This window comes from Octopus bimaculoides, chromosome 5, assembly GCF_046866305.1.
Source record: "Octopus bimaculoides isolate indiv1 chromosome 5, ASM4686630v1, whole genome shotgun sequence".
Taxonomy (NCBI): domain Eukaryota; kingdom Metazoa; phylum Mollusca; class Cephalopoda; order Octopoda; family Octopodidae; genus Octopus; species Octopus bimaculoides.
In genome coordinates this window covers 65,065,112-65,092,611 of record NC_142932.1, presented here as the reverse complement: position 1 = coordinate 65,092,611, position 27,500 = coordinate 65,065,112, and the positions used below count along the sequence as shown (strand labels likewise).

The 27,500-nt window shown below is 34.4% G+C and overlaps 1 protein-coding gene and 1 long non-coding RNA gene across 2 annotated transcripts in view; one reads left to right on the top strand and one right to left on the bottom strand.

Annotated features, from left to right (window-relative positions):
• Positions 1-27,500, bottom strand: part of LOC149135568 (uncharacterized) — a 440,654-nt gene that overhangs the window by 302,887 nt on the left and 110,267 nt on the right. The gene's annotated exons all lie outside the window — the stretch shown is intronic.
• The window catches only part of LOC149135569 (myotubularin-related protein 13-like), a 223,748-nt gene that overhangs the window by 88,258 nt on the left and 107,990 nt on the right, over positions 1-27,500 (top strand). Inside the window, exons 6-9 of the mRNA XM_089351883.1 lie at positions 9,283-9,415; positions 12,130-12,238; positions 15,689-15,802; positions 17,378-17,455. Of these exons, the coding sequence (XP_089208009.1) occupies positions 9,283-9,415; positions 12,130-12,238; positions 15,689-15,802; positions 17,378-17,455 (434 nt within the window). The remainder of the gene's footprint in view (positions 1-9,282; positions 9,416-12,129; positions 12,239-15,688; positions 15,803-17,377; positions 17,456-27,500) is intronic.

The following is a 27,500-nucleotide window of genomic DNA, read 5'->3' as shown; positions in this document are numbered from 1 at the left end:
ACATACATAAATTTAGTATGTTATGGTTGTTACAAGGGTTTATCAAGATTTAAAATATACTCTAATTAAGGTTAATAAATTACGAAAGTATAGATAAATAATTAGAATCGTAAGTAATTTTAATCTTCTAACCTTTGAGGGAAAAACTAATATGTTTTATTAGAACTATTTTAAGTATTTACTTATTACAGGTAAATATGATAGCGTTTTATAAAAACCTTTATTTTTATTTGAATGCAGAATATGTATGTTATTGCCAATGTTTGCATTTGTAAGAATGTTCTATGAAAGTATTAACAAGACTATTCTTTGAAAATAAAATAAAAAGAAATTCTGTTACACAGAGATCACAGAATTTTCCACCCTTTTCATATGGCTTAGAAATAGAAAGAATAAGCCAGTCTAGTTTAAATTTAATGTTATTATCTTTAAGATCCCAAATTAGTTTGCTAAGGCTCGTGGTATTACGTTTGCTTCTATCTCTAAAGGATGAAAAATGGTTAGAAATTCTAGTGGATAAAGGTGTAGAGGAAGAACCTACGTAAAAGTGAGTATTTTTGGGAGTACTAACTTGACATTGGTAGATAGTGTTTCTGAGTCTCACATTTTCACTTAAAAAACTAATTCTTTTGGAATTGACTTCTGAAATAATGATTTTGTTGTTATGACTATTACTATTATGTGTCGTGTTATTAATATTGTTCCCTATATTATTATTATTACTGTTATTATTGTTATTTTGGTAAGGGTTAATAATGTTTGGTTCAATGATATTACTGTTTGAACTCTCTAGTGGATGCAAAAGCCTCATATTGTGTGCAGATATTATCTGTGAAATGTTCTTCATGTTAGAGAAACCAAATCTAACCTTGTGTGTATTTATGACTTGGGAGTAATGAGAGTGTTTAGGAAAGTTCTTATTTATAGCGTTTTGGAACTGGGATACCAAGTTTGATTTTACATTTTTACTGTAAGGAAGAACTACCCAGACATATTTATTAGGTTCTGGTTTAGAATGTTTTCCAGTATTGTTTATAAATAGTCTTAGTTTATTATTATCATTGAGACAAGGTTTTATTTGACTTTTATTTCCCTTATTTCGTGAAAGGATGTTAATCTTGTTGCTATCGTTAGGTAATTTATGGTTGTGGTTATCTTCATATTTATTGTTATTATTTAAATTAAAAGCTTTATCATTATAACTATTGCTATTAAAAATATTATTATTAATATTATTATTACTCATATTGGTTTCATAATTAGAATCTATATAATTAACCTTTTCTCTGTAACCTGCTTTTGATAAAGCTAAATTGTAAAATTCAGCCTCCTTATTGAAGATGCATTCATTCGTAGAAAGATTGGATAGTCTAAGAGAAATATTTTTGACCAAATTTCTCGTTACTGAATTTGGATGATTGCTGGATTTACTGATATATTTTAGGTTAGTGGACGGTTTGTGATACGGGGAAAAATGTTTTAGTGTGTAGATCTAAAGTGACGTCCAAGAAATTAGCTATAGATGTTTCATCTTCAAATACTATACCAAAGCCCATTCTGCTAAAAAACCTAGCTAATTTATTTTTAACTTTTTGTATTTTTTGATTTGTGGTGTTCTCTAAGTATAATAGACAATCGTCTCTGTATAGACCACCCTTAACATTTGGGAATTGGTCTTCTAATTCGTATAGAATGTATGTGCATATTAAGTCAGCTATTTGAGCTGAATCGGAACTTCCTATCGGGACGTCGAATCCTTCTGGTGTGTCCTTACGTATCCATAGTTTTTTATTAAACTTAATTATGGAATTTCTAGCTGCTTTAATGACTTTAAACTCGTCTCTAGGCATACCCGCCTTCTTGTGAGCAAACCAAAGTGCTTTATTTAAAATAATGGGGTTAATTGAGGGATAGAAATTAGAAATGTCAAATTGGATAAATTTGGCATTGTTTTTGTTGTTAATATTGCGAAACCAGTCAACTACCTGCAAAGAATTAGACCATAAACTAAGTTTTAATTTGTTAACTAAAGTGGGAATGTATTTATCAAGTATATTTTTACTAAGGATACCAATATCTGATTTGGATGGACAAATTAGGCATAATTTAGGACTATTCCAAAAGTTTGTCTTATGGTCTTTTAAAACGAAATAAGGTTGTTTTGGGTTTAAGGGTTCAGTTCTTTTTTGCAAATCATAATCCTCTATAATTTTTTTCGCTTCAAGGTTAGCATTCCTAAGTGTTGTTTTACTTGTGATTCGGTAGTTTTTTTCTATTTCTCTTTTTAGGAGATCATTGTAATGTTCCTTAGGTAATCTATACATATTTCCTGTTTTGTCAGACTTGACTAGTAATCCGTTAATGTTATTTATTTCCTTCGTTAAGTTGTTTAGGTATCTGAGGTGGTTATTTCTTAATGGTGATTTCTGAAACTTCACGTTTTTCACTATTGACCACAGTTCTTCTTCGAATTGCTTAAGTTTTGGGTTAATTGGTGGGTAGTTCTTAGATTTGAATAGTTTTTTAAAATCCGAATATTGGTCCTTGTTTTTTTGTAGGTCATTCTTGTTATCGAAGAAGTATGTTATCCATCTCACTCGGTTTATAAAAGAGTTTGTCTTACTGATAAGCTGCTTAAGGAATGTATTTTTTGGTGGAATGGGTATGTCCTTAAGTGATGCGTTGATGTTGAATAACTCCATATTTGGGATCTATTAAGGTAGCAGGTTTAATTATGGACCTGTTCAAAATATATAATTATGTGTATTTCTTCTATCTTAATGAATAAACATTCTTCTGATAGAATAAATGGGTTAATAGAAACCAATGTAGCAAAGAACACAAAATAACTGTGGTTTAGTTCCTGTTTTTAAGGCAGGAACTCCTTGAAATTTTTGGTTATTTGAGTATATTTAAGAATTTAAGGAATGGAGAAAACGCATGTTATAATTGCATACTTTATTCCTACATATGTTTCAAAGGATTACAACCTGTGTGATCCATAGGGATCTTTGATATTAAAATTGTAACCTTGATGAGAAGGTTACAATTTTAATATCAAAGATCCCTATGGAGGTTGTAATCCTTTGAAACATTTGTAGGAATAAAGTATGCAATTATAACATGCGTTTTCTCCATTCCTTAAATTCTTAAATATACTCAAATACCCAAAATTTCAAGGAGTTCCTGCCTTAAAAACAGGAACTAAACCAGTTATTTTGTGTTCTTTGCTACATTGGTTTCTATTAACCCATTTATTCTATCAGAAGAATTTTTATTCATTAAGATAGAAGAAATACACATAATTATATATATATATATATATATATATATATATATATATACACACATACATACATATATATATATATTCATGTAATATATATCTTTAAAAGTTATGAGCAGTGTCAATAGGTATGTGCTCTGAGTGCTTAAATATATATGCCACTAAAATTTCAGTATGAACTGCAGTTGAAGGTATGATTTTGCGACTGCTTTTTACAAAGTAGCTAGAAGTGGTTTCCCCTTGAGTTGGTAGGTTAAAGTAGAAAAGAAAAGGCAGTAGCTGGGATATCCTAGAAACAGGTTGAAGTTTTGCTCCCAATGCACCAGTTTGTTAGTGAATATGAGGCACATGGTCACAACATATCAGAGGTCAGCTATGTTGCTGGTTGGGCTGCTGTTGTGTAGTTGCCTGTTGACAATTGTACTCGACGTTTTTCTTTATCCCATTATAGACCAGCAGCACTATCTCTGATCTGCCTCATATCTGATCCTCTTACATTACTTGGAAACAAGCAAAGGTTGGCAACATTTGGCTGCCAAAAAATCTGTCAGCAATTTTTGTTTGACCTATGTAATTATTGCAAGTGGATGTTGAAATGATGATGATGATGTTATATGTTTGATGCAGTATCTGTTGAATAGTTGGAAGCTGTGCCTCTTTACACTACTATATTATCATGTTACTGATGACTTTAAATTAAAGCTTATTTTTCACAACTCATATTACCTCTGTTTGTGCACACACACACACACACACACACACACGTGCGCGCGCATACACACACACACATGCGCTCGTGCGTGCGTGCGCACACACACACACACACACACACACACACACTTTTAAGTTCTTTAGTCTTGCAAGTTTCAAGGCCACCTCACTGATACTGTTTTAATGAAAACTGCACCCAGTACATTCTGTAAAAAAGTTGATGTTTGGTAGGGCATTCAGTCAGAGAACCAGGTCAAAATAGGAATTTGGTGATGATGTCCTTTGTAGTTTCAAAAATAGACATAAAATGTCAATGATGAAGGTGGAAGCAATAGATAATGGCAATGAGGTGTTCAGGTGACGACTAGGTGAGTAGAAGTGGGTGGGTGGGTGCTTTGCAAGATTGTACGGGGAAGGAGTGTGTGTGTGAGTGAGAGATAGTGCAAGCATTATCTGGTATAGAACTCAATATATAGGCAGAGAGATTAGATGTGTTTATTATGTCAAAAGTTGGCAGTCTTTTGATATATAATATATATAAGACAATAAATTAGATGATGTTTTTATATATTGTTTTTATGGTACTTTTCACTGTCAGATGTCTGCCTTTATTATTCTATGATGTATATCATTCAACTACGGTAGTAGTTGAATAATATTCTTAACATAGCTTTTTTTTTTTTGTTGCAGTCGGTGTCTTCCAAGCAGTGTCATTAATTTAGTTTTAATCGAAATCAAATTTAGTTTTTTGAATTATGTTTGACTTGTGACAAGCTTCATTTAGACATAAAATACTTAAAATCTGGTGCAATAGAACAAAAATTAAGAGAAGAAATGTATAGACCAAACTAGTTGACTGACAGGTAGTAACGCCCAACATCGACACTTCGAATCCACACCATTCTTTTAATTCTGATTAAGAATTATTATATTGATATTAATATGAAAGAGAAATGATAAAGGAATATATTGGTAAAGGTTTTGTAAAATTTTATTCATTAGAATAAAAAGATATTTAATTTTAATTCTCAAATTTTTATCAATTTTTGCTTGATAATAAAAGTACACTACTCAGGCATAACTACAGATTTCTGCCCCCATCCTGAATTTGGATGATCATAACTTTCAGAAAAATGGATGTTTTTAAATGAAATTTTCTACGAATATGTGTTATATCATGTAAACTCTGAATATACAAAATTTTGTGGGGGAAAGTGTTTTAGGAGATGTGGAATGGGGAATTTCACAATAACAACTATCGGTGGTGTTGTCACTGTTATGACATCATTTGTGTGTTTGTACTGGTTTTAGCTTTAGGGTTTTTGGGTTAAGGTTAGGGTTAGGAATAGGGTTTTAGGGTTAGGAATAGGGTTTTAGGGTTAGGGTTAGGGTTGGGATTTAAAACATCATTTACTCTTGGCGTTTTTAAGAAAGTTCTTTATTTTCAAAGTTATTTTGTGTTTTAGTTGTCGAATTTTGGTAATTTCAACCAATCAATGACGTGTATTCAGCTGAATAAAATGACTGCCGTTGTTTGTCAATAACAACTATCGGTGGTGTTGTCACTGTTATGACATCGTTTGTGCGTTTGTACTGGTTTTAGCTTTAGGGTTTTTGGGTTAAGGTTAGGGTTATGGTTTTAGAGTTAGGGTTAGGAATAGAGTTTTAGGGTTAGGGTTTTAGGGTTAGGAATAGGGTTTTAGGGTTAGGGTTAGGGTTGGGATTTTAGGGTTAGAGTTGGGATTTTAGGGTTAGAGTTATGGAAAAATGTAAAAAAATGAAGAAATTGGAGTGGGAGGGGGGCAAAATGGGATCTTTTCCCTTTGAACGGCACATCGAGAAATTAATTTTTTGTAACTAAACACTAAGCAAACGAAAATAATTCAACAAACAAAATAGGCAATTTCGAAAACGCTAAAATAACTAATAACTGAATTGAATAAACTATACACACGTGTATCTCAAATGTAAATATATCAGAAATAATAGTGACAAACTAGATATACACCACCAGAATGTCTTGTTGACAAACCACAGCAGTAATTGTTTTCACCTCAATAGATGTCATCGATTGGTTGAAATTACTGAAATATGACAACTTTAACATGAAATAACTTTGAAAATAAAGACTCTTCTTAAAAACACCAAGAGTAAATGATGTTTTAAATGACACATTCTACCAGTATACAAAATTTGAAATTGTCTAGTTACAAAAAAATATTTTTTCTATGTGCTGGCCAAAAGGAAAAGATCCTGATTTTTTTTTTCACTTTAAAGTAAATTCCCAGGTAAATGTTTCTAATAGAAAGGCAGAAGACACCAGAAGTAAAAATAAGGAATATACACGTACAGTTAAATATAGAAGTGTAAAGCCTAATTTGTTACATAATCTCTATAATAAACATGATATTGAATGGAATAATTCCCTGTTTGAACTATTTTAATTACACACACACACACAAACATACACACACACATATATATATATATATATATATATATATATACATATATATATATATATATATATATATATATATATATATATATATATATATATATATATATATATATATATATGGGGATGGTGTATTAGTAGAAATGTACGGATGCACAAACGCACAAAACGGAGAAAATGAAATAAATGCAGACAACTTGTTCCAAAACATCTCTGAGTGGGGAACAGGTCTCAAAAATAACCCCCAATTGTTTCCCCCCTCCAAATTCCTCTGTCCTCGGAATCTGCATAGTCCGAGGTATATTTGTAGAGAATTTCATTAAAAAATATTCATTGTCTTGAAAGTTAAGACGAATTGAAGTATACTCCAATGAATTTTCCGAAATTCCTCACTCCAACCCTCCTAAAACACTTACCACACTAAAATTTAGTACATTTGGAATCTACATGATATAACACATATTTGTAGAAAATTTCATTAAAAAACATCCATTTTTCGGGGTGGGTGTGTAGAAATCTAGGTAAATTCTTATATTAACACACACACGATTTTCACTAACAAAAAAACTTGGATGTTTTTGCGTGGAATCAAGTACCCTGACCTCCTAATATACTGCAAATCCCTTATCTTTGTTTGGAAAAAGGATGGGGGCCAGGGGGACATCCTGGAATCATTGGAAATTTTTTTCCCTTTTTTTGTTGAATGAATTCCTGTGACCTCATAATATGCTACAAAACCCTTTTTGGGTTCCGAAAAACGGGGTAGGGTGAGGTAGAAGCCTTGGAAATTTCCCCCCCCCCCCCCCGCCCCATTCACCTGCACAATTTTCACTGAAGATAAAAAAATGAAAATCGGATTTTTTTGCTTGGAACCAAATACCTTGTCCTAATATGCTGCAAATCCTTTATCTTGGTTTGGAAGAGGTGGGGTGCGAAAGGGGGGACCCCCATCTCAAAATCATTGGAAATTATTTTTTCATTGAATGAATTCCTGCGACATCCTAATGTGCTTGGGCCCCAAAAGGGTTTTGTAGCATATTAGGTCACAGGAATTCATTCAACAAAAAAAAAAATTCCAATGATTGCGGGATGGGGGGAGGTCTCCCCTTGCCCCCCTCCCCAAACCAAGATAAGTGATTTGCAGCATATTAGGAGGTTAGGGTACTCAATTCCACGCATAAAAAATCCGATTTTTATTTTTTTTCCGTAGTGAAAATCGTGTGGGTGAGAAGATCAATGGGGTGGGGGTGGGGTGAAATTTCCGAGGCTTCCACCTCACCTCACCCCATTTTCCAGACCCCCAAAAAGGGTTTTATGGCATATTAGGAGGTCACAGGAATTCATTCAATAAAAAAAAAAATTTTCCATTGATTCCTGATGGGGGGGGGTGTCCCCCTCCCCCTTTCCAGACCAAAATAAGGGATTTGCAGCATATTAGTAGGTCAGGGTGCTTGATTCCACGCAAACAATCAAAGTTAAAAAATTTTTTTTTTCTTAGTGAAAATCATGTAAGTGTTAATATAAAAATTTACTGAAATCTGTAGTTATGCCCACTACTCATATATTAACTAAACTATTTCTTAGGCGCACACACAACAAAAGATAAAAGACAACACAAATCGGTACAAAGAGTTCTAATACTTATTTTCATTAGTCTAAATTATTTTTTATCAAAAATGAAATTTTTTGCTCAATTTTTTGTAGTATAGCTTTTTTATTGTAGCAAGTCCATTTTTGAATAAATTATTTTAATAACAAAATTATTTAATAAAATATTATTTTATTTGATTTTGCTTCTATGCGCAGTACTGGATCATGTAGTAGGGCTGTTCAGAAAAGGCAAATGACAAAAATTCAAATATTTTAACAGTCAGTTTTCACTGTTTTAGAATTTTCAAACATGCAGTTAATTAATTGTATGCTAAAAATGACTTTATTTATAATTTATTTATTAATTTTATAGTAAATAGAATATGATTATTTGTGGGTTTGTCTCTGTGAGCAGTACTGAAGTCTGTAGTAAGGCTGTTCAATAAAGGCAAATGCTACTTGTAATTATATTCTATTCAATATTAATTTAATTTAATCTATTCAAAATAAAGTTATTTTATTAAATTTGTAGCCTCATTTTTTTTTTTTTTCATTATTTTAAAAATTCTTCAAATATATTCATCTGTAACTTTGTCTCTGTACAGTACCAAAATTACAGTACGTACATTATGTCCAGAAAAGGCAAAGTTGCCATGATTATAATTCATTTTTAATGTAATTTCTAAATGAAAATTAGTCAAATGAAAAAAAAAATCAAACTTTTGCTTGAATTTTCTTGGAAATTTTTGAATTCAAAATGACTGCAAAAAATGGTAATTTCATATATTTTTAATTAAAATTTTACTATTACTGCAATGCCTGTAAAAACACTGGACTAGCCAATGAAAAATACGGATGCATAAGAACAATATTCTTAACAATTAAACCTGGAAAAATAGAGTACAAGAAAAAAATTCATTAAAATTAGAGCTTAAAATATTGCTACTAAAATTAAAATTAAAAATCTTTTTTCATTAATTTATTTTGTACAAAAAATAAAATTAAAATAAAAAGAGAAAAGTGAAATTAATTGAATTTTAAAAAAAATATGAAAAAGAACCTAAGTGGTACTATTTAATTTTAGCAGCAGTATTTTAAGTTTTAATTTTAATGAGTTTTTTCTTGTCCTCCACTTTTCCCGGTTTAATTGTTAAGAATATTGTTAGTATGTGTCTGCATTTTTCATTGGCTAGTATATCATAAAGTGCTGTCTAACATGGAATTTGTTTAATTTCAGGTATCAAAAATGTTGTGTCTCTGTTTACTGCTGTGCTGACTGATCACAAAGTTCTTTTCCTCTCTCAAAGTTACACACGTCTTACTGATGCCTGCCACGGACTAACTGCTCTTTTATATCCCCTACGCTACAGGTAAGTTACTTAGTCACTTTGTTCTCAACACAGTAAATGCTGTCAGGTTTTACAGGATTATGATGTTAATTAGCTCTTTTCCTGTCCTCATCAAACCAATCTGTAATCAAAATCCTTGTAAGTGGACTGAGCTATAATACTGATACTGCAGTGTTTTTTCTTTTGATGACCAGCACCTGTGCCAGTGGAGCACTAATAGCACTGTCCGAGTGTGATCATTGCCAGAGCAGCTGTCTGGCTTCCGTGCTAGTGGCACGTAAATAGCACCACTTGAGTGTGATCGTTACCAGTGTCGCCTTACTGGCACATTAGAAAATCATTCGAGCGAGGTCCTTGCCAGTGCCGCTGGACTGGCTCCTGTGCAGGTGGCACGTAAAAGCACCCACTACACTCTCGGAATGGTTGGCATTAGGAAGGGCATCCAGCTGTAGAAACCCTGCCAGACCAGATTGGAGCCTGGTGCAGCCATCCGGTTCACCAGTCCTCAGTCAAATCGTCCAACCCATGCTAGCATGGAAAGCGGACGTTAAACGATGATGATGATGAAGATAGTTGAGAATGATTTATAGGGATTTTGCTGATATTTTTAGTAGATCACAGTTCTTTTGCTGATTGTGTCCATCAAAAGAATATTCAATATTGTTGAAATAAAAAAGTTTCACAAATATTATTAATTCATTATCAACTATTTCTGTTGCTTTATGAGATAAAAGTTATATGCAGTACTCCTCAATCTTGTAATCAAGAGTTGCTCTTTATTCTTTCGGCCTGACTGATTTTTTTTCTTCTCTAGTTGTAGAAACAACAAATTCTATCAATATTCCAATTAAACATTCGATTAATTAGTTATTTTTTCAATTTCTACTTCAAAGTCAGGCAACCTATTAACTAAACAAATTTTAATGAGACATTTGAATAAAAAGTGCTCCCATCTAATACATCTCTGAGGAAATAACTCATGTCCACTGAATCTATGAATCTAGTAGATTTCTGTTGTTTGTGTTTGTGTGTGTTGGGGGGGGGGAGTCATTATTGTTGTCATGAAAGACTGTTAATTCCATATATCTCAGTTGTGTGATATATATTTCTGTTCATCTTATAGACATTGACAACACATGAACACACCTTGTATACATAGATAACACATATATACACCTTTTATATATATAACACATATCCACACCTTACATGCGTAACACAATTTTAACTATCCAAACCAGATAGACTTCATAATCATGTTGAAAGAGGATTGACATCTGGTTGTAAATACAAATCCTTTCTTAGTGGTAACTATGCTGTGCAGTGTTGATTAGTGACATATGGACAAATGTTAAACAGATGTTGGAACATAGATAATCCCAAGAAGGATGATATGGAAGCTGAAAGATCCCTATGTCTGACATATGTTCAGAGAAGTAGTAAGTGATGTGTATTAGAATGTGGATAGGATAAAGAGTGATAATATTGAGGATACTTAGGTGTTTCTATGTGACCATCTGCCGCAGACATAGACTGGATCTGTGGATGGACCAATGTTCCACCCAAATGGAAGGTAACATAATGATACTGTAGATAATGCCATAAAAGCCTGAGACTAGCCTGGAAAGATTAAAAGAAAGTGGTCACAAGCAACAATAGCAGGTAGCAAGTTTGATGTTCAGGTATATTTTAGCAAAGAGAGAAGCTAAGGGGTTTACCAATGTCCTGCAACAAGAGAAGGATCAGAGATGTGATGTGTTCTGGATTGCAAAATAATGTATCACTTCAAATTCAAACATTGTTAGAGAAAACTGTGTTTGTAACTACAGTGCTACAGTCACTGTTACTGATGGTGAGGAGAACGCAGAAGAGGAGGAGACTTGGAATTGCCAGTAAGTGAGGATACAGAATGAGAGGAATGTGTGGGATAGGGTCTATCCCAAGTGGAACCCTCAAAGGGATTAGCTATTGAAATTGATAATTACTATATTATAGAAATGGCAGGGAAGGCAACCAGATTATCAGGGCAAGTCACTGATGTTGTAATGTTTTGCAAAGTAGGATACAATTGATGGACTAGAAAGCTCAACTATTTAAGAAGAGAATTAGATGAAATGTTTTTCAGGTTAATGCCAGGTTGGTTATGAATGAGGAATTCTTAGCAAATAACAAGTCACATTTGTTGACCTTGAGAAACCTTTTGATTAGGTAGCATGCCTTATAGTCTTGTCATTAAGATGAATAGGTGTAAGTCACATAAAGAGTAAGGTGAAACTGGGCATTGTATTCAGTGTACAGTTAGGTGTTCATCAGGACTCAGTTCTCAGCCCTCTCCTGTTTATTTTCTCATATCAGAAAATCAAGACTGGTTAATGACTTCTAATGGCTAAATCTGTCAAAGAATTAAGAAAGAAATTCCATACATGGAAATACAAACAAGAACTGAAATGTTTTCAAGTAAATTTAGAACTGAGAAAAATTTCCATTTATCTTATGGACATAGACAACACATACACCTTGTATATATACATAACATGTATGTACATCTTATATACATAGATAACACACACACATTATATATATATAAATAATTCATATCCACACCTTATGTGCATAACACAAATATACACCTTAAAATTAAATATTTTTTTAAATATTTATAAACCAGTAAATCATTCTCCATTTAACTGACCTTTTTGGGATATATTTTATCATTGTTTTCTTTTTGCTTCTAGTTATGTTTACATACCTATTCTCCCTATCTCATTACTGGAGGTCCTCAACACTCCAACACCATTTCTTGCTGGTATTCATTCCTCAATATGCCCAGAACGTTCTGATTTGGTAAGTGTACTTTAATGCTTTTTCTCTCTTCTTGCAATTCAGTCATCTCTAGGAAAATGCTTTATGGTCTTCTCATCATCAATATTTGAAGTTTGTCTCTACTGCAGTTAATTTCAACATATTATCAACATCATCATAATTTTATATCCATTTTGTATGCTGCCATGGGTTGAATGGTTCAACAGGATTCTACATATTGGATGACCATGTCTTGCTCCACTATCTCAGTTTGAATATGTTTCTGTAGCTGGATGCCTTTCCTAACACCAACCACTTTACAAAGTGGACTGGATGTATTTTATCATGGCACCAGCGATACTGAGGTTGCCTTTCCCTTGACAAGACTACAAAGCCTCTCTGAATCTTGCTTTATTTGATTTGTTGATGTGTTTTATTTTTTTCTTATTTTGTTTTTGTGGCACCAATACTAGAGAGGTCTCATGTTCTTGACAAGACTCAATTTACCGATATGTATTACAATGCTTAATAGTGGATTAATATTCAATATACTGGTGTGTGGTACTGTAAGCTCATCTTAGTAAACTGAGTTTGTGACTGTTGTGTATCTCAAATGGAACCAATTTTTAAATCCGTATACTACTAAAACTGTGTGATTGCTTGCTTGTAATCTTGTTTATCTGGTGCATAATGGGAAAATACTCTGAAAGTATCCTTGAAATGTGAATGCAAACAGAATAAAACAAGTTTTGTGTAAATCCGATCATGGATTGCTGAGATATGGGTTTTTTGTGGGGTTTGTTTCCACAAATTTAAGCAGTAGAAGCTGGAGTTATTGTCCTTTACTGTGACCACCTGGATAGTTTTGTTGGCATAACTACAGATGTATACCCCACCAACTTTGTTACTTCATAACAGGAAGATCAAATAAGTTAGAACTGTTCTGTTTTGACGAGGATTTTTCACATTTTTTATTTCATTACAGACTTTGAAATGATGAGGTGCATCTTTTTTATGGAAAACAGTTTTGAAGATGCTTGAAATTCCTCACCGTCCCATTCCAGATAGATTTTGGTTAACTTATTTTTTTATTTAGAAATCATGGGAGCCTTTACAATTAAAATAAAAATGTTTAATTTAAAAAAATTTTGAGGAAAAGGTGTATGATTCAAGGGAGATTTGGCTGTTGTGTCTAGCACATCCCAAACCACCCTGTTTTCACTCTCACATGTAGTGATGTTTTCTCAATATTTTTCTACCGTTAAACACATTTTATGGAATGATGATGCCAAAGTAACACACGCATGGTTCGTTGGTGGAATATTAGCAACAAAAAAAGAAAATTGTAATTTAAATTTTTACCTCCACCTCAATCAAGTGAAGCCATGTGTGCATGTAAGAAAAAACATTTTCTAACAGAAAAGTATGCTACTAAAATGAATTATCATTTAAATACCACTGTGGATAAATGCCAGCAATAACCTTCTCAAGCTTTCCAATATTTTAATTTATAAACAAAAGCAATCAAGGGCAGGGAGTGGGGTTTCAAAAAAAATCATGATTTTTCAAATTGTTTTTTATTGGATATAACTGTAATTAGGGGGAGAAAAATACTGAAACATGAAATACCTTAGTACATTCAAGAGTGAGAAAGAAACGAGGAGGGTTGTCTTGGATGTGCTAGAAACAACTGCCAAATCTCCCTTAAATTACTCACTTTTTCTTCTGAAAATATTAACAATTTTTTAAAATTATCTTTTTTACCGAAAGGCTCCTCCCATAGTTTTGAAGTGCAAAAAAAAAATTGATGAAAATCAGTCTGGAGTGGGATGATGAGAGGTGGTGAGGTGTACAAAAAAATTTTTTGAACTTTTTTTTCATAAAAGGATGTTCCCCACCCACATCATTTTGAAGGCTGTGGTTAAAAGAAAAAGAAAAAAAACCCATCAAAATGGAGTAATTCCAACTTATTTAGTCTTCCTGATCCCAAACTCTGTTTTTCGAAACTCTTCTCCCCACCCCCTTGGAAAAAATTTTCCTCACAAATTTCTTCATAATCGTAATCTATGCTATCTGGAAGTTATCTGTATAAAATTTCAGTAAAACATATCCATTTTCCTGAAAATTATGAGGGGAAAAAATTTGGATCGTGTGAATTTTCCAAAACTCCTCTCCCTACCCCCTCGAAAAAATTCTTTCCCATAAGGAAGGTGTTAGGAAGAGCATCCAGCTGTAGAAACATTGCCAGATCAGATTGGAGCCTGGTGCAGCTGCTGATTCTCTAGACCTCAGTCAAACTGTCCAACCCATGCCAACATGGAAAATGGACGTTAAATGATGATGATGATGAAATTCCTATATACTCGGAATCCACAGTATCTAAGTGGTATTTGTTGAAAATTTTGTTAAAAAGTATCCATTTTTCTGGAACTTACTAGGCAACAAAGTCAGGTGGAGGATACACGTATATAGTTATGCCAGTTCTGTTTGTGTGCTTGCTTGCATGTCTGTAATTTAATACAGCCAAACCAGCACATAATGGGAAAATACTCTAAAAGTAAGGTATCCCTGAAATGTGAATACAAACGGAATAAAACAAGTTTCATGTAAATCGGATCACGGATTCCTGAGATGTGTGGTTTATTTGGGTACTTTCATAAATAGCCAAAACAGTGCATAATGAGAAAATACTCTGAAAGTAACATAGCCCTGAAATGGGAAAATTGTTTCCATTAATTTTATGTATACATTATATAACAATTTCTTTTCCATTTTTGTAGAAGTGTGTACATATGCTGTAAATAATCTATAAAACCTTAAACATGAACTTGTAAACCAGACCTATGATGTTACGAACAAATTGAAATATTTAACCGAATCATCATAAAATTAGCTTTCATTTCATTGAAATCAATTTTAATGTTTTATAACCTTAGCTGTCAGTGACCCAACAGGTGATAGGTAGTCTAGTGTTATCTAAAATTTGGCTAAGAAGAGAGGTAGTGTCTAAAACCTTTGAAGGTTTTCTGTGGTTGATATAATTGAGGTAGCTACTGTTTAGTCTTGCACTGATGTGTGTTTGTGTGTGTGTATGTATGTGTATGCAGAGAGAGAGAGAGAGGGAGAGAGTGTGTGAAAGATGGATGGAAGGAACTCTAGACAGTTGCTGTTGTGTAGAGGAAGTTATGGGGGGTGAAACATAAGCGTGATAGAAGGAGGGGAAAAGTGGGAGGGGTTATAGTTGGTTCATGTTAATGTAATTAGAAAAGGAATGAATATCATGACTCTGAGTCCAGTAAGTTTTATCACCCATTTATAGATACTCTTGACTTCAAAGCCATTTGAGAATTTGTAATGAAAGATATTCTATAGGAGAGTATTAATATACTTAGTTTGAACAATATTTCTGTAGAAATTGATCATAGACAAAACATTGAAGCAACTTGCTAATGGCTAAAGCTATCTTGACATTAATTCTTCTTTATTTTGTAGCTTGATGTGATAGTTGCTGATCTGGATGGTGGGAATATCATTGTTCCTGAATGTATCAGCCTTCCCTGTATGATGGATCAACTCTTCAACAGAACACTGAAAGCATTGACAATGGTAAGTTATGGTGGTCACTGTTATTGTCATCAGCCCTAATCTTGCAGACATTCCAGTTGTGGCCATCTCATCACATTTTCAGGAACAACTAATTTAATGAATCCTTCATTATTGAAGACAGCTGGGTGTAATTTTTAAGGAGATGTGACTGTTTTTACTTTCAAGTTGAATGGCCACATAGAAGTCCTCTCTTTAGCTCCACTCATCATCTTTTTCATTTAATGTCTGTTTTCCATGTTGGCATGGTTGGGATGGTTCAACAGGATCCAATGAATCAGTGGATGTTGTGTTGCTCCTATGTCTCAGTTTTGGTATGGTTTCTATAGCTGGATGCTCTTCCTAACATCAACCACTTAACACACTATTATTAGCAGCTTGTTTTGTAACACCAGCACTTGTGAGGTTGCCTAAAGAACCTCCACTACTGATAGAGAAAATAAGAGAGTGGACATGACTTAAGGTCAGGTGAAACAGATTTCTTTTTAGCAGAGGGTGTTAGTCAAGACAGTAACAAACAAGTTGGGGAAGGGACTATTAAAATTGAAAGAGTGATGTTAGGGAGAGAGAGAGTCAGAGAGGATTAATGAGGATAGTAATGTGGGTTAAATAGGAAGAGATTTAGGATTACCTTGATATATATGCTCAGCAACAATTGATTATGGTGAGTTAGCTGTTGTTGAGTAGACAGTTATCTATAACAATATAGCCTTTACACAGGGGGCTAATACCTCAGATAACAACATTGAAAATATTCTGTATTTGGGTCGAGGTGAAATGAAACAGGTTTATAAGGAAGAGTCTAGTCATAGTTACTTTGTTTATATTGTAGGTATGATGTTTAACATTTACGGACTAAGATATGTGGGTGGAGTCTAGTTTAAAGATGGTAAGTAGTTTATTAAAAGAGGTTTGTCTCTCATATGAAGTAATTTGAGTGATACATAAAATGTGTTGACAAAATTGATAAAACTTTGAACAAAATGGCTAGTAGTATTTAGTTACATCATTTTATGTTTTTAGTTCATATCTAGTTCAGGTGTTGATAAAAATATGTACCAGACTGAGTGTACTTTAATTCATTCCTCCACACATTTTGGGAGACTACATTCTGTTTATTCTAGAAATAATTTTTAAGCAAAATTAATGTTACTATTAATGGAAACAAAATAAATTTCTGTTTATTTTTGAGTTCAAATGATCAGAATGTAGCCTTCTGTAGAATTTTTATTATTTTAAGAATGTTCATTGACCATTTCAGCTACTTGGTGGATAATGTCAGTGAGATTCTTAATAACATTCAACACTACCTTTAGGTACCTTTAACTGGGGCCACTCTGTTGCTAACATTCATATAAAAACTTTTACCCTTTCTTCCAACCAGTTGTGGAAGTCATAGGTGTTACCCTGGCTCCTTTGGCTGAGGCATTAAAAAAAAAGAAAGGAAGAAACCAGCAGTAAGAACTTAAAGTGAGGTTAATTATGATAGATGATTGTAAACATATCTTCTGTATCTGTTCTCTGAGAATGTTAAATGGGGAATGAAATATACATGAAACTATTCTTGCTGTCTTGTAGATTATCAAACCAGAACTACTCACAGCAGATGATGCCTTCCCAGCACCACCTAAAAAGCCAAAACCCATGGACAGAAAGGTTTGTATTTTACTATTTATTCTGGTTGAATAAGTTTGCAAATTTAGACATTTTTGTTTTTAGGCAGATAAGAGGTACAGGTGTGACTGTGTGGTAAAACATTTACTTCCCAACCACATGGTTCCAGGACCAATCCCACTGCATGGCACCTTTAGCAGTTGTCTTTTACTATAGTCCTGGGCTAACCAAAGCCTTGTGAATGGATTTGGTTAATGGAAACTGAAAAAAATCCTGTTGTGTATACATGTGCGTGTGTGTGTATCTTTGTCTCCACCACTGCTTGACAACTGGGATTGGTTTATTTATGTCCTTTTAACATATCAGTTCAGCAAAAAGAGACTGATAGAATAAATACCAGACTTAAAAAATAAAATAAGTACAGGGATTGAACTGTTCAACTAAACTCTTTGAAGTGGTGCTCCGTTATGGTCACAGTTGAGTGAATGAAATAAAAGATAATTGACTGGACTGGATTAGTATCAATTACAGATTGATCAAATTATGTTATTTCTTGGTTGTTCATGTGTTGATATGGCACAGCTATGATAATATATTTTAATCTTTTTAATTTTGATACATTTATCATTGTTTTTTATATCATCATTATCATCGTTGTTGTTGTTATCATTATTGTGTTTTTCATCATCTTTGTTATCATCATCATCTTATCTTTGTTGTTGTCATCATCAGCATCATCATTATCATCTTCGTCATCGTCATTGCAGTAATCTGGCAGAATCATTGGTATACTGGAAAAAAGCTTTGCCATATTTGTCCCGACTTTTTACTTTCTGACTTCAATTCCTATTGAGATCAACTTTACCTTTCATCATTTCAGGGTTCATAAAATAAAGTATCAGTCAGGTTTTGCTGGACTTGTGCCAAAATTTGAAACCATCATCATCATTATCATCATTACTACTAGCATACCTGTGTTGTCAAAAATGCCAACAGTTTTATTAATTAGAAAATTACTATAACAAGAGATATTCAGCAACAATACTTTGGACTAAAGATTGTTTGCCAACATAACATGGCAGTCCTGGTTTAGGACGATTGTTGCTGTAATTTAGCCCCAGGAGACATTGTCTCCAGCTGGCTATACAACACGATCTGTGTCCTTATATTTTTTCGAATGGAAATTTGGCAACGCTACCTCTAGCCAAACAATTATTCTGTACTGATGAAGAGAAATAACCCAGAAATCGTGATACACAGATATTGCTTTGAGCTGATTGCGGGTGCTAGGTTCCCTTGTTCGAAAAAATATAAGGACACATTGTGTCGTATAGCCAGCTGGAGATGATGTCTCCTGGGGCTAAATTACAGCAACATTCATCCTAAACCAGGACTGCCATGTTATGCTGGCAAACAATCTTTACTCCAAAGTATTGTTGCTGAATATCTCTTGTTGTGAGATTTACAAATAGTAATTTTCTGATTTATAGATCAGTGACTAGTTGTCACTTTGAAAACTATATATTTTGAATGGGAATTTGGCAGTGTCACCTCTTGCCGAACAAATATTCTGTGCTGATGAAGGGAAATAACCTGGAAATCGTGATACACAGATATTGTTTTGAGCTGAGTGGGGGTGCTAGATTCCCTTGTTTGAAAAAAAAAAGAAAAAAAAATACACAAGGACACAGATTGTGTCATATACCCAGCTGGAGACGATGTCTCCTGGGGCTAAATTACCACAACATTCGTACTAAGCCAAGACTGCCATGTTGTGTTGGCAAACAATCTTTACTCCAAAGTTTTATTAATGATAAAAAATGGCACATCAACACAATGAGAGAAACCATTGATAAATATCAACAATGTAGTAAATATCTGTGTGTGTTTATATATATATATATATATATATTTGTATAATACAAATAATATGTAAGTATATGCATATATACGTACATGTATGTACATGCCTACATCTACATGTATATATAGATGCATATCTGGGTACAGGATGTCAAGAAAACATGGGCAAAAAGAGAAACAGAACATAAACAGAGCACAGAAAACACACAGGCCACATAGAGAACATTTCCTTCATCAGCTGCCACCATTCTAAAATTAAGCATTTATATATATTTAAGAAATTAAAGAAGGAAAATGCACACACTTTACGTAGTTTTAATATAATTTTTGATATATCTTATATTGTGTTTGTTGACTGGTTTCATTTTCACTAATCATGACATTAAAATTTATTTAAGTACGTATTTAAAAAAAAAATTTTTTGTCCATGTTGTGTGTGAAGTTTATGAATGAATGATTCAACAAGTAGAAAACTCTAAGAAGAGGTAATTGGTTATTATTATTGTGGAGAGGGGGAGATAATTGTTCATCTTTTGGTAGGGGGAGAATATATATATATACACACACACACAAATTCAAAAACTAGAGTAGTTGGGGGAAATATGTACAGTAATGGGTATGTAATTGTGAATTAAAATGTGTATAGAGATCAAAGTTAGTTATACGTGCATATTTAGACGTGTTCTGTATTTTTCAATGAATAAATTTTCTTTATTTTTGTAATGAAATTGTATCTTTGTACTGGTTGGAGGAGAAAACTGTGAAATTTGGTTTGATGTTACCTGCACATCTCTCTATGTGTTCACTTAAAGGAATCTGTCTGTATTGCGGGAACTGGATCTGCTCTTCATGTAGAGTGGTTCTCCGTCTCAATGTCATACTCGTCTGTCCTATATAGTAATGTTTACAACTCGAGCAGGTTATTACATAAATTAGATTCTCAGAAGCACAAGTGAAGCTAGTTTTAATTGTGAACCTCTCTCGCTATTTGAAAAGGAAATCCGAGCCTTCAAGTAGGTTGGGGCATGTTCCACTGTTTGGGCGTCCACACTTTTTAACCATTGGTTTTGTGGTTGTTCTGTAAAGCTTCACATTTGTTAGAAGTTTCATATATATATATATATATATATATATATATATATATATATATATATATATATATATATATATATATATATGTATATATTAATATTATCTCAGTTATTAAAACCTTCGATAATTTGAATACGTTAATAGTTACCAGAGGTAGCAAAATTACACTAAAAAACAAGATATCCCAGCCGTTTTACAGGTTGATATACCGAGTTAAAGTGATACATTTTGAGAAGATATGGATAATAATAATAAATGGAGCAAAACGCATGTCAAATCAAATTTAGTCCAGCTGTTCCGAGACGCGGTGAGTAAGAATTTCCCCAAAGGCTCCCACTATTACCCAATTATCAACTCACATAAGGTTAGATTTGGGTTTTCGAACACCAAAAATTTGTTACAGAAAATATCTTCCAACAATCTCAGGTTTTTGGATTCATCTATAGACGGCCATCCTAATCATAGTCATAATATTAGTAATGTTCAAACCTGTAGCAATAATAATTACTCCAACAATTTAACCCACACAAATAATGGCATTAATCAGTTAGATATTGGTATAGGTAGTATGCCCAACATTGGGAATCACATAAATATCTGGATGTGTATGGGTGTATGTGTGTGTATGGGTAGGTATACATGGGTGTATGTATATGTGTATGTGCATGTATCTGTGCATGTGCATACACACACGTGTTTGTACATATGTGTGCGCGTTAGCACACACATATGTAAACATTCACTATACTTATCTCCCCATATTCAAATAACTCTTTGGTCTCAACCTTTAGCATCACGTCAAAAACAGCCACCTTTATATTTCTATGTAAACTAGCGTTCTTATTCCTAAAGCCCATGGAATAATATCGTTGACCCCTTATATCTCTATGTAAACAAACCTTCTAACGGTCACTGACCATGTAACATCTCAGCTCGTAAGTTACCCCATTATTTCGTTTTTGTCTTGCTATTACATGTTTTATTATGAACTCCCTGAAGAGAAATAAATGAGGAACTCCAACAGCTCTTTCTCCTTTGTGAAAGTACTATCATTTATTTCGAAACATATATGTAGGAATTACAGGAACTTTCATCGACATGCGTTTTGCTCCATTTATTATTATTATCCATATATATATATATGTATACATACATATATATATATATATATATATATATATATATATATAAGCAATGTTAATTCTCTAAATGAAGTATTAACAGTAACTGCACGATAAAGTGTAGTATATTGCCACTTAAGTGTGGCTGACCCCTAGGGGTGGATGTTACTGTTGCTTTTAGTCCCAGGAGGACATCTCCTCCAGCTGGCTTATCGACACACGACTGTGTCCTGTTTGCCAAGGGAAGTTATCCCTCTCACCAACATCTGCAGCACGAACGGAGCCGGATTTCAGGGTTATTTCCCTTCGTCGGCGTTCGATAGCTGCTGACCTTGGTGAGAGAGACAAAAACCTGGCAATCTTATATCTTCTTTTCCAGTGAAATTCTTCACTGATATCGAAAAGGTGAAAACAAGCAATGTTAATTCTCTAAATGAAGTATTAACAGTAACTGCACGATAAAGTGTAGTATATTGCCACTTAAGTGTGGCTGACCCCTAGGGGTGGATGTTACTGTTGCTTTTAGCCCCAGGAGGACATCTCCTCCAGCTGGCTTATCGACACACGACTGTGTCCTGTTTGCCAAGGGAAGTTATCCCTCTCACCAACATCTGCAGCACGTGCTTGTTTGAAAAAAAAGGAAAAAAAATACACAAGGACACAGATTGTGTCATATACCCAGCTGGGGCTAAATTACCACAACATTCGTACTAAACCAAGACTGCCATGTTGTGTTGGCAAACAATCTTTACTCCAAAGTTTTATTAATGATAAAAAATGGCACATCAACACAATGAGAGAAACCATTGATAAATATCAACAATGTAGTAAATATCTGTGTGTGTTTATATATATATATATATATATATATATATATATTTGTATAATACAAATAATATGTGAGTATATGCATATATATATATATATAAATGTACAGATACATATGCATATACACCAATGCATGTGCATACATATCTGTATCTATCTCTGTATATATATATGTGCACACACATGCACTTACATATACTCCAATGCATGTGCAGACGTTTGTGTGTGTTCACATGTGTGTGAGAATGTATGTGCACATGCATATCTTTGTTTACATTTTTTAGATTGATGAAACCAGTAAAATATGTTAACCCTAACTTGGAATGAAGGACTTGTATCAGAAAGGGCAAGCATGGAAAAATTGAACTAAACTGAAAGAATAAAGTGAAATTATGTGTGTGTATGTGTATATATATGTATGTTTAATGTATGTATATATATATATATATATATATATATATATATATATATATATAAATTCAAAAAAGGATAAAAATCTTTTACAAGAATTTTATCAGGAAGCCAGTGTGCAAAAAAATTCATAAGGGAAATTTCTGTTCCCAAGAATATAATTATTCGTTTATATTTATATAAGGGGCATTACTACAGAATAATGCCACACACTGGACTTCCCAAAATAAACACATTTAGTACTGAATGTGAGGAAAAACAACCAACACAAGAAGACCAACTTTCTTTTAAATAACTCAACTATGTATCGACTGATTTCGCGATTACTAGAATGGATCTAGATTTCGCTCATCAACATAGTATTGTTAAAAAAAAAAATATATAAATAAACAGAATTCTCACCTCACCAACAACGAACACTCTACGTATCCGACAAAGCAAAGGAAATGAAGTTTATCTGTATATATCTTCACCAAAGAAGCGGGAATACTTCTGGGTTGTTTTTGGTACACGTGTGGAGACAGGAATAAAAATTCTGCATTGAATATATTCCGTGTATATATTTGATTAATAAATTCAAAAAACGATAAAAATCTTTTACAAGAATTTTATCAGGAAGCCAGTGTGTAAAAAAATTTATAAGGGAAATTTCTATTCCCAAGAATAGGATCATCAGCATAGGCTGTCGATTTATAAAATACATAAAATATATATTTTATAAATCGACAGACTATGCTGATGATCCTGCAGATATTTACTTATGTAAATTTTAACAGGTGAAACCATGGTACGTAGGTTAATCGTTTTTTTATTTAGTATTTTTTCATTTGTCTTGCCCTTTTACAGTCTGTTGTGTCACTAAATTTTTACTGAGAACATATTTTTCGTGGTTAGATGATTCGGCATCTATTTCTAGCATATAGGAGTCCACTTTTGTTGGTCATTCCTCTTATTTTTGTATATATATATATATATATATACACCAAACAAAAAGTAGAAAATCCCAAGGTGGATCCAATGCCATCCAAGACCCTACAGGAAAGAAGAAATTTGGAAGGCACCCAAGAACCTGCAAATTTTACCTGCAAGGCAAATGTTGGCATGGGGAAGATGGCAAAAACTGCCGGTTTGCCCACCTGACACCCCGCCAAAACTACAACGGCCTAAAGGATAAAAACTTCCCTGAGGAAAGACGACAGATGTCCCCAAGGAGAAAATTTACCAAAGAAGTGCGCTCTTCAGAAATTATACGCAATGCAGCAGCTGAGCAAGAGTCTTTTTTGTGCATGGCGCAAAAGATTGTGTAGCAGCTGACGTGGTTACACCAAGCAGAGACGAGAAACCTTGCCCACCACTGCGCAAGACCACCACAGTCAACAGACATGGGATGGCCTTCCCTAATGCCTGCACAGGCATCATGCCAATATTTTTACTAAATATTGGGGGCCTGTTGCATAATAATAATAAAAGCAAAATTTCTTTCCTGAGAGACCTTGCTGCATGCAATCAAGCCCTATGCATAGCACTCGTGGAAACTCACCTCAGCCCTGATATAGAGGATGCAGAAGTACACGTACCAAAATATGTCATACTGCAAACAGACAGAAGGGAAAGGAGCCATGGTGGAGTTGCTGTATACATCCGTGACGACCTCACACCCCAGGTCTTACTGTCATACTCAAATTCGGTATGCAACACCCTAATTGTATACATAAGACAACATAATATAGTCATATGCAATACATATTGCCCACCGGATGCTCCAAACCACATAGGCAAATTTGAAGATTGCCTCACTAGAATTAAAGAAATCCTCATGAAACTGGAACACCATGTGACCATATTTCTTATGGGTGATTTCAACTTCCCCAACGTCAAATGGCCCGAAGGTCTCATACTCTCAGGAATGACTTATCGCAAGCAAGCACAGGTGGAATGCCTGATCAACCTCACCAATGCCCTATTCATGAAGCAAGCTGTTCTCAGACCAACTAGAGTGAATAATATTCTAGATCTCTGCTTCACAAACAATATGGACATCATTCATGATGTGAAAGTGACGCCGACATTAGTCTTGGATCACAACATAATAGAGCTGTCTATGTTTGGGTCGAAAGAAACCAGAGACATACAGCCTAAAGGAAGCACGAAAAATCTCTCCAATCTGAACTTCCACAAAGCAGACTGGAAATCGATCCAGAAAGAGATCCTCAGAGAGGATTGGCCAAAATGTCTCTCCACACCAGACATTGACATAAAACTAGAATGTTTCATGTCTACTGTGCAAGCCATATGCCAGAAATATGTCCCAGAGCACAAGGCCAAAACAAATAGGAACAAGATTCCAAGGGAGAGGAAGATCCTCATGAGATGACGGACGAAAGTTGCAAATCGACTCAACCAGCATCCCATAAGTAGCGAAAGGTCCCACCTAAAAACGACACTGATGGAGATTGAAAAAAGGCTGCAAGAATCCTATGTGAGGGAGAGAGCAGACAAAGAAGCCTTGGTTATAAAAAACATTAAGTCAAACCCAAAGGCCTTCTTTCATTACGCAAAAGAAACAGCCTCAGTACACTGCAAGATTGGACCCCTCTTCGAAAAGGATGGCTCCCTCACAGACAGTCCAACTAGGAACAGTGAGGTACTGAATGAGCAGTTCAAAAGTGTCTTCACCACTCCGTTGGAGCACAGACAAGTGAACGAACCAGTGGACTTCTTTGCTACCTCCCCTATAAGCAGTGAGGCAGTTACGATGGAATACATCAACATTAGCGAAGAAGATGTACTACTAGCTATAGATGAAGTGGACACAAACTCAACTTCTGGCCCTGATGGTTTCCCAGCAATCCTCCTTAAATCATGTAAGCATGCCCTGGCAAAACCCCTCCAGATCCTCTTCCAGAGCTTTCTCGCAAACAGCAGACTGCCAAGCAAGCTGAAGGAGGGAATAATATGCCCAATCCATAAAGGGGGAAGCAGAGCAGATGCCAAAAACTATAGGCCTATCTCTCTGACTTCACACATCAGCAAAGTCATGGAAAGGATAGTCAGAGGAAAACTAATCGCATTCCTTGAAGAAAATAAATTGCTGAGTGATACCCAACATGGCTTTCGACCAGGTAGAAGCTGCCTGACCCAGCTCTTACAACATTATGACTGGGTGTTGAGGCAGTTACTCAACAACTCAAATGTGGACATAATATACCTTGATTTTGAAAAAGCTTTTGACAAAGTGGATCATGGTGTGATATGCCACAAACTGCATGATCTTGGCATAGCTGGAAAACTTGGAGAGTGGTTACATGACTTTCTGAAAGATAGAAGTCAGGCAGTAGTGGCTAATGGAGCCACCTCTATGAAAACACAAATAAGGAGCAGTGTTCCACAGGGCACTGTCTTGGGACCATTGCTTTTTATAGTCGCTCTCTCAGATGTGCCCTCAAGTGCCCGGATAGCCACTCTTGCAAGCTACGCAGACGATACGAAAGTCTTGCAGAAAATACAGAAATCCAGTGATGTTGCACATCTGCAGCAGGAGTTGGACTCAGTTTACAGATGGGCTGAGGATAATAATATGCAGTTTAATGCTGAAAAATTCCAAGCCCTGCGTTACCAACGTCCAAAACTGAATATGAAACTTACAGAGTACACTGGTCCACAGGGAATTTCAATCCCAGAGCCTAGATCAGTGAGAGACCTGGGTATCGACATGAGTGATGATACCTTTTTCCAAGTGCACATTACCAGGATGGCGACAAAGTGCAGGCGACTGGCTGGCTGGATCCTGAGAACATTCAGAACCAGAGATAAGGAAACCATGATGATCCTCTGGAGGATATTCGTCCTCAGCTGCCTGGATTACTGCTCACAGCTGTGGTCACCCACCAGTGTGAAATTAACAGCGGACCTTGAAGCAATCGAGAGAAGATTCGCAAAGAAGATTGTCTCTTTGCAACTGCTCAGCTACTGGGAAAGGCTGAAACAGCTAAGATTCTAAACCCTGGAGAGAAGGCGGGAGAGGTATGCAGTAATATACATCTGGAAGATCCTGGAGGGAATTGTGCCAAATTTTGGCATTGAAAGCTACACCAATGCCAGAATGGAATGACACTGCATAGTGCCAAAGATCCCAGCAATGCCATCGCGCTTCAGGACCAGTTACTGCAACAGTTTGGGTTTCAGGGGCCCACAGCTTTTTAATATTCTCCCAAAGAACCTGAGGAACCTGCACAAAGTAGATGTAGGGGTTTTTAAATCAAAGCTGGACCTCATCCTATCGAGAGTCCCAGATGAACCTACCTCACGGCAAGAGGTGCAAATGAGGGTTGCTAAATCAAAGTCCATTCTTCACCAAGTGCCACATATTATAGCAGGCTCCCCGTAATAACAGTGTAGCAACACGGCGGTGCATCAGCATGGCCGCAGCTCCAAGCTGAAACTATTAAAAAAAAAAAAAAATATATATATATATCTATATCTATCTATCTATCTATCTATCTATCTATCTATCTATCTATATATATATATATAAGGTATATATATATATATATGTAATATATATATAAGGTATATATATATATATGTAATATATATATAATATATATATATGTAACATATATATAATATATATATATGTAACATATATATAATATATATATATATGTAATATATATATAATATATATATATGTAATATATATATAATATATATATATATGTAATATATATATAATATATATATATATGTAACATATATATAATATATATATA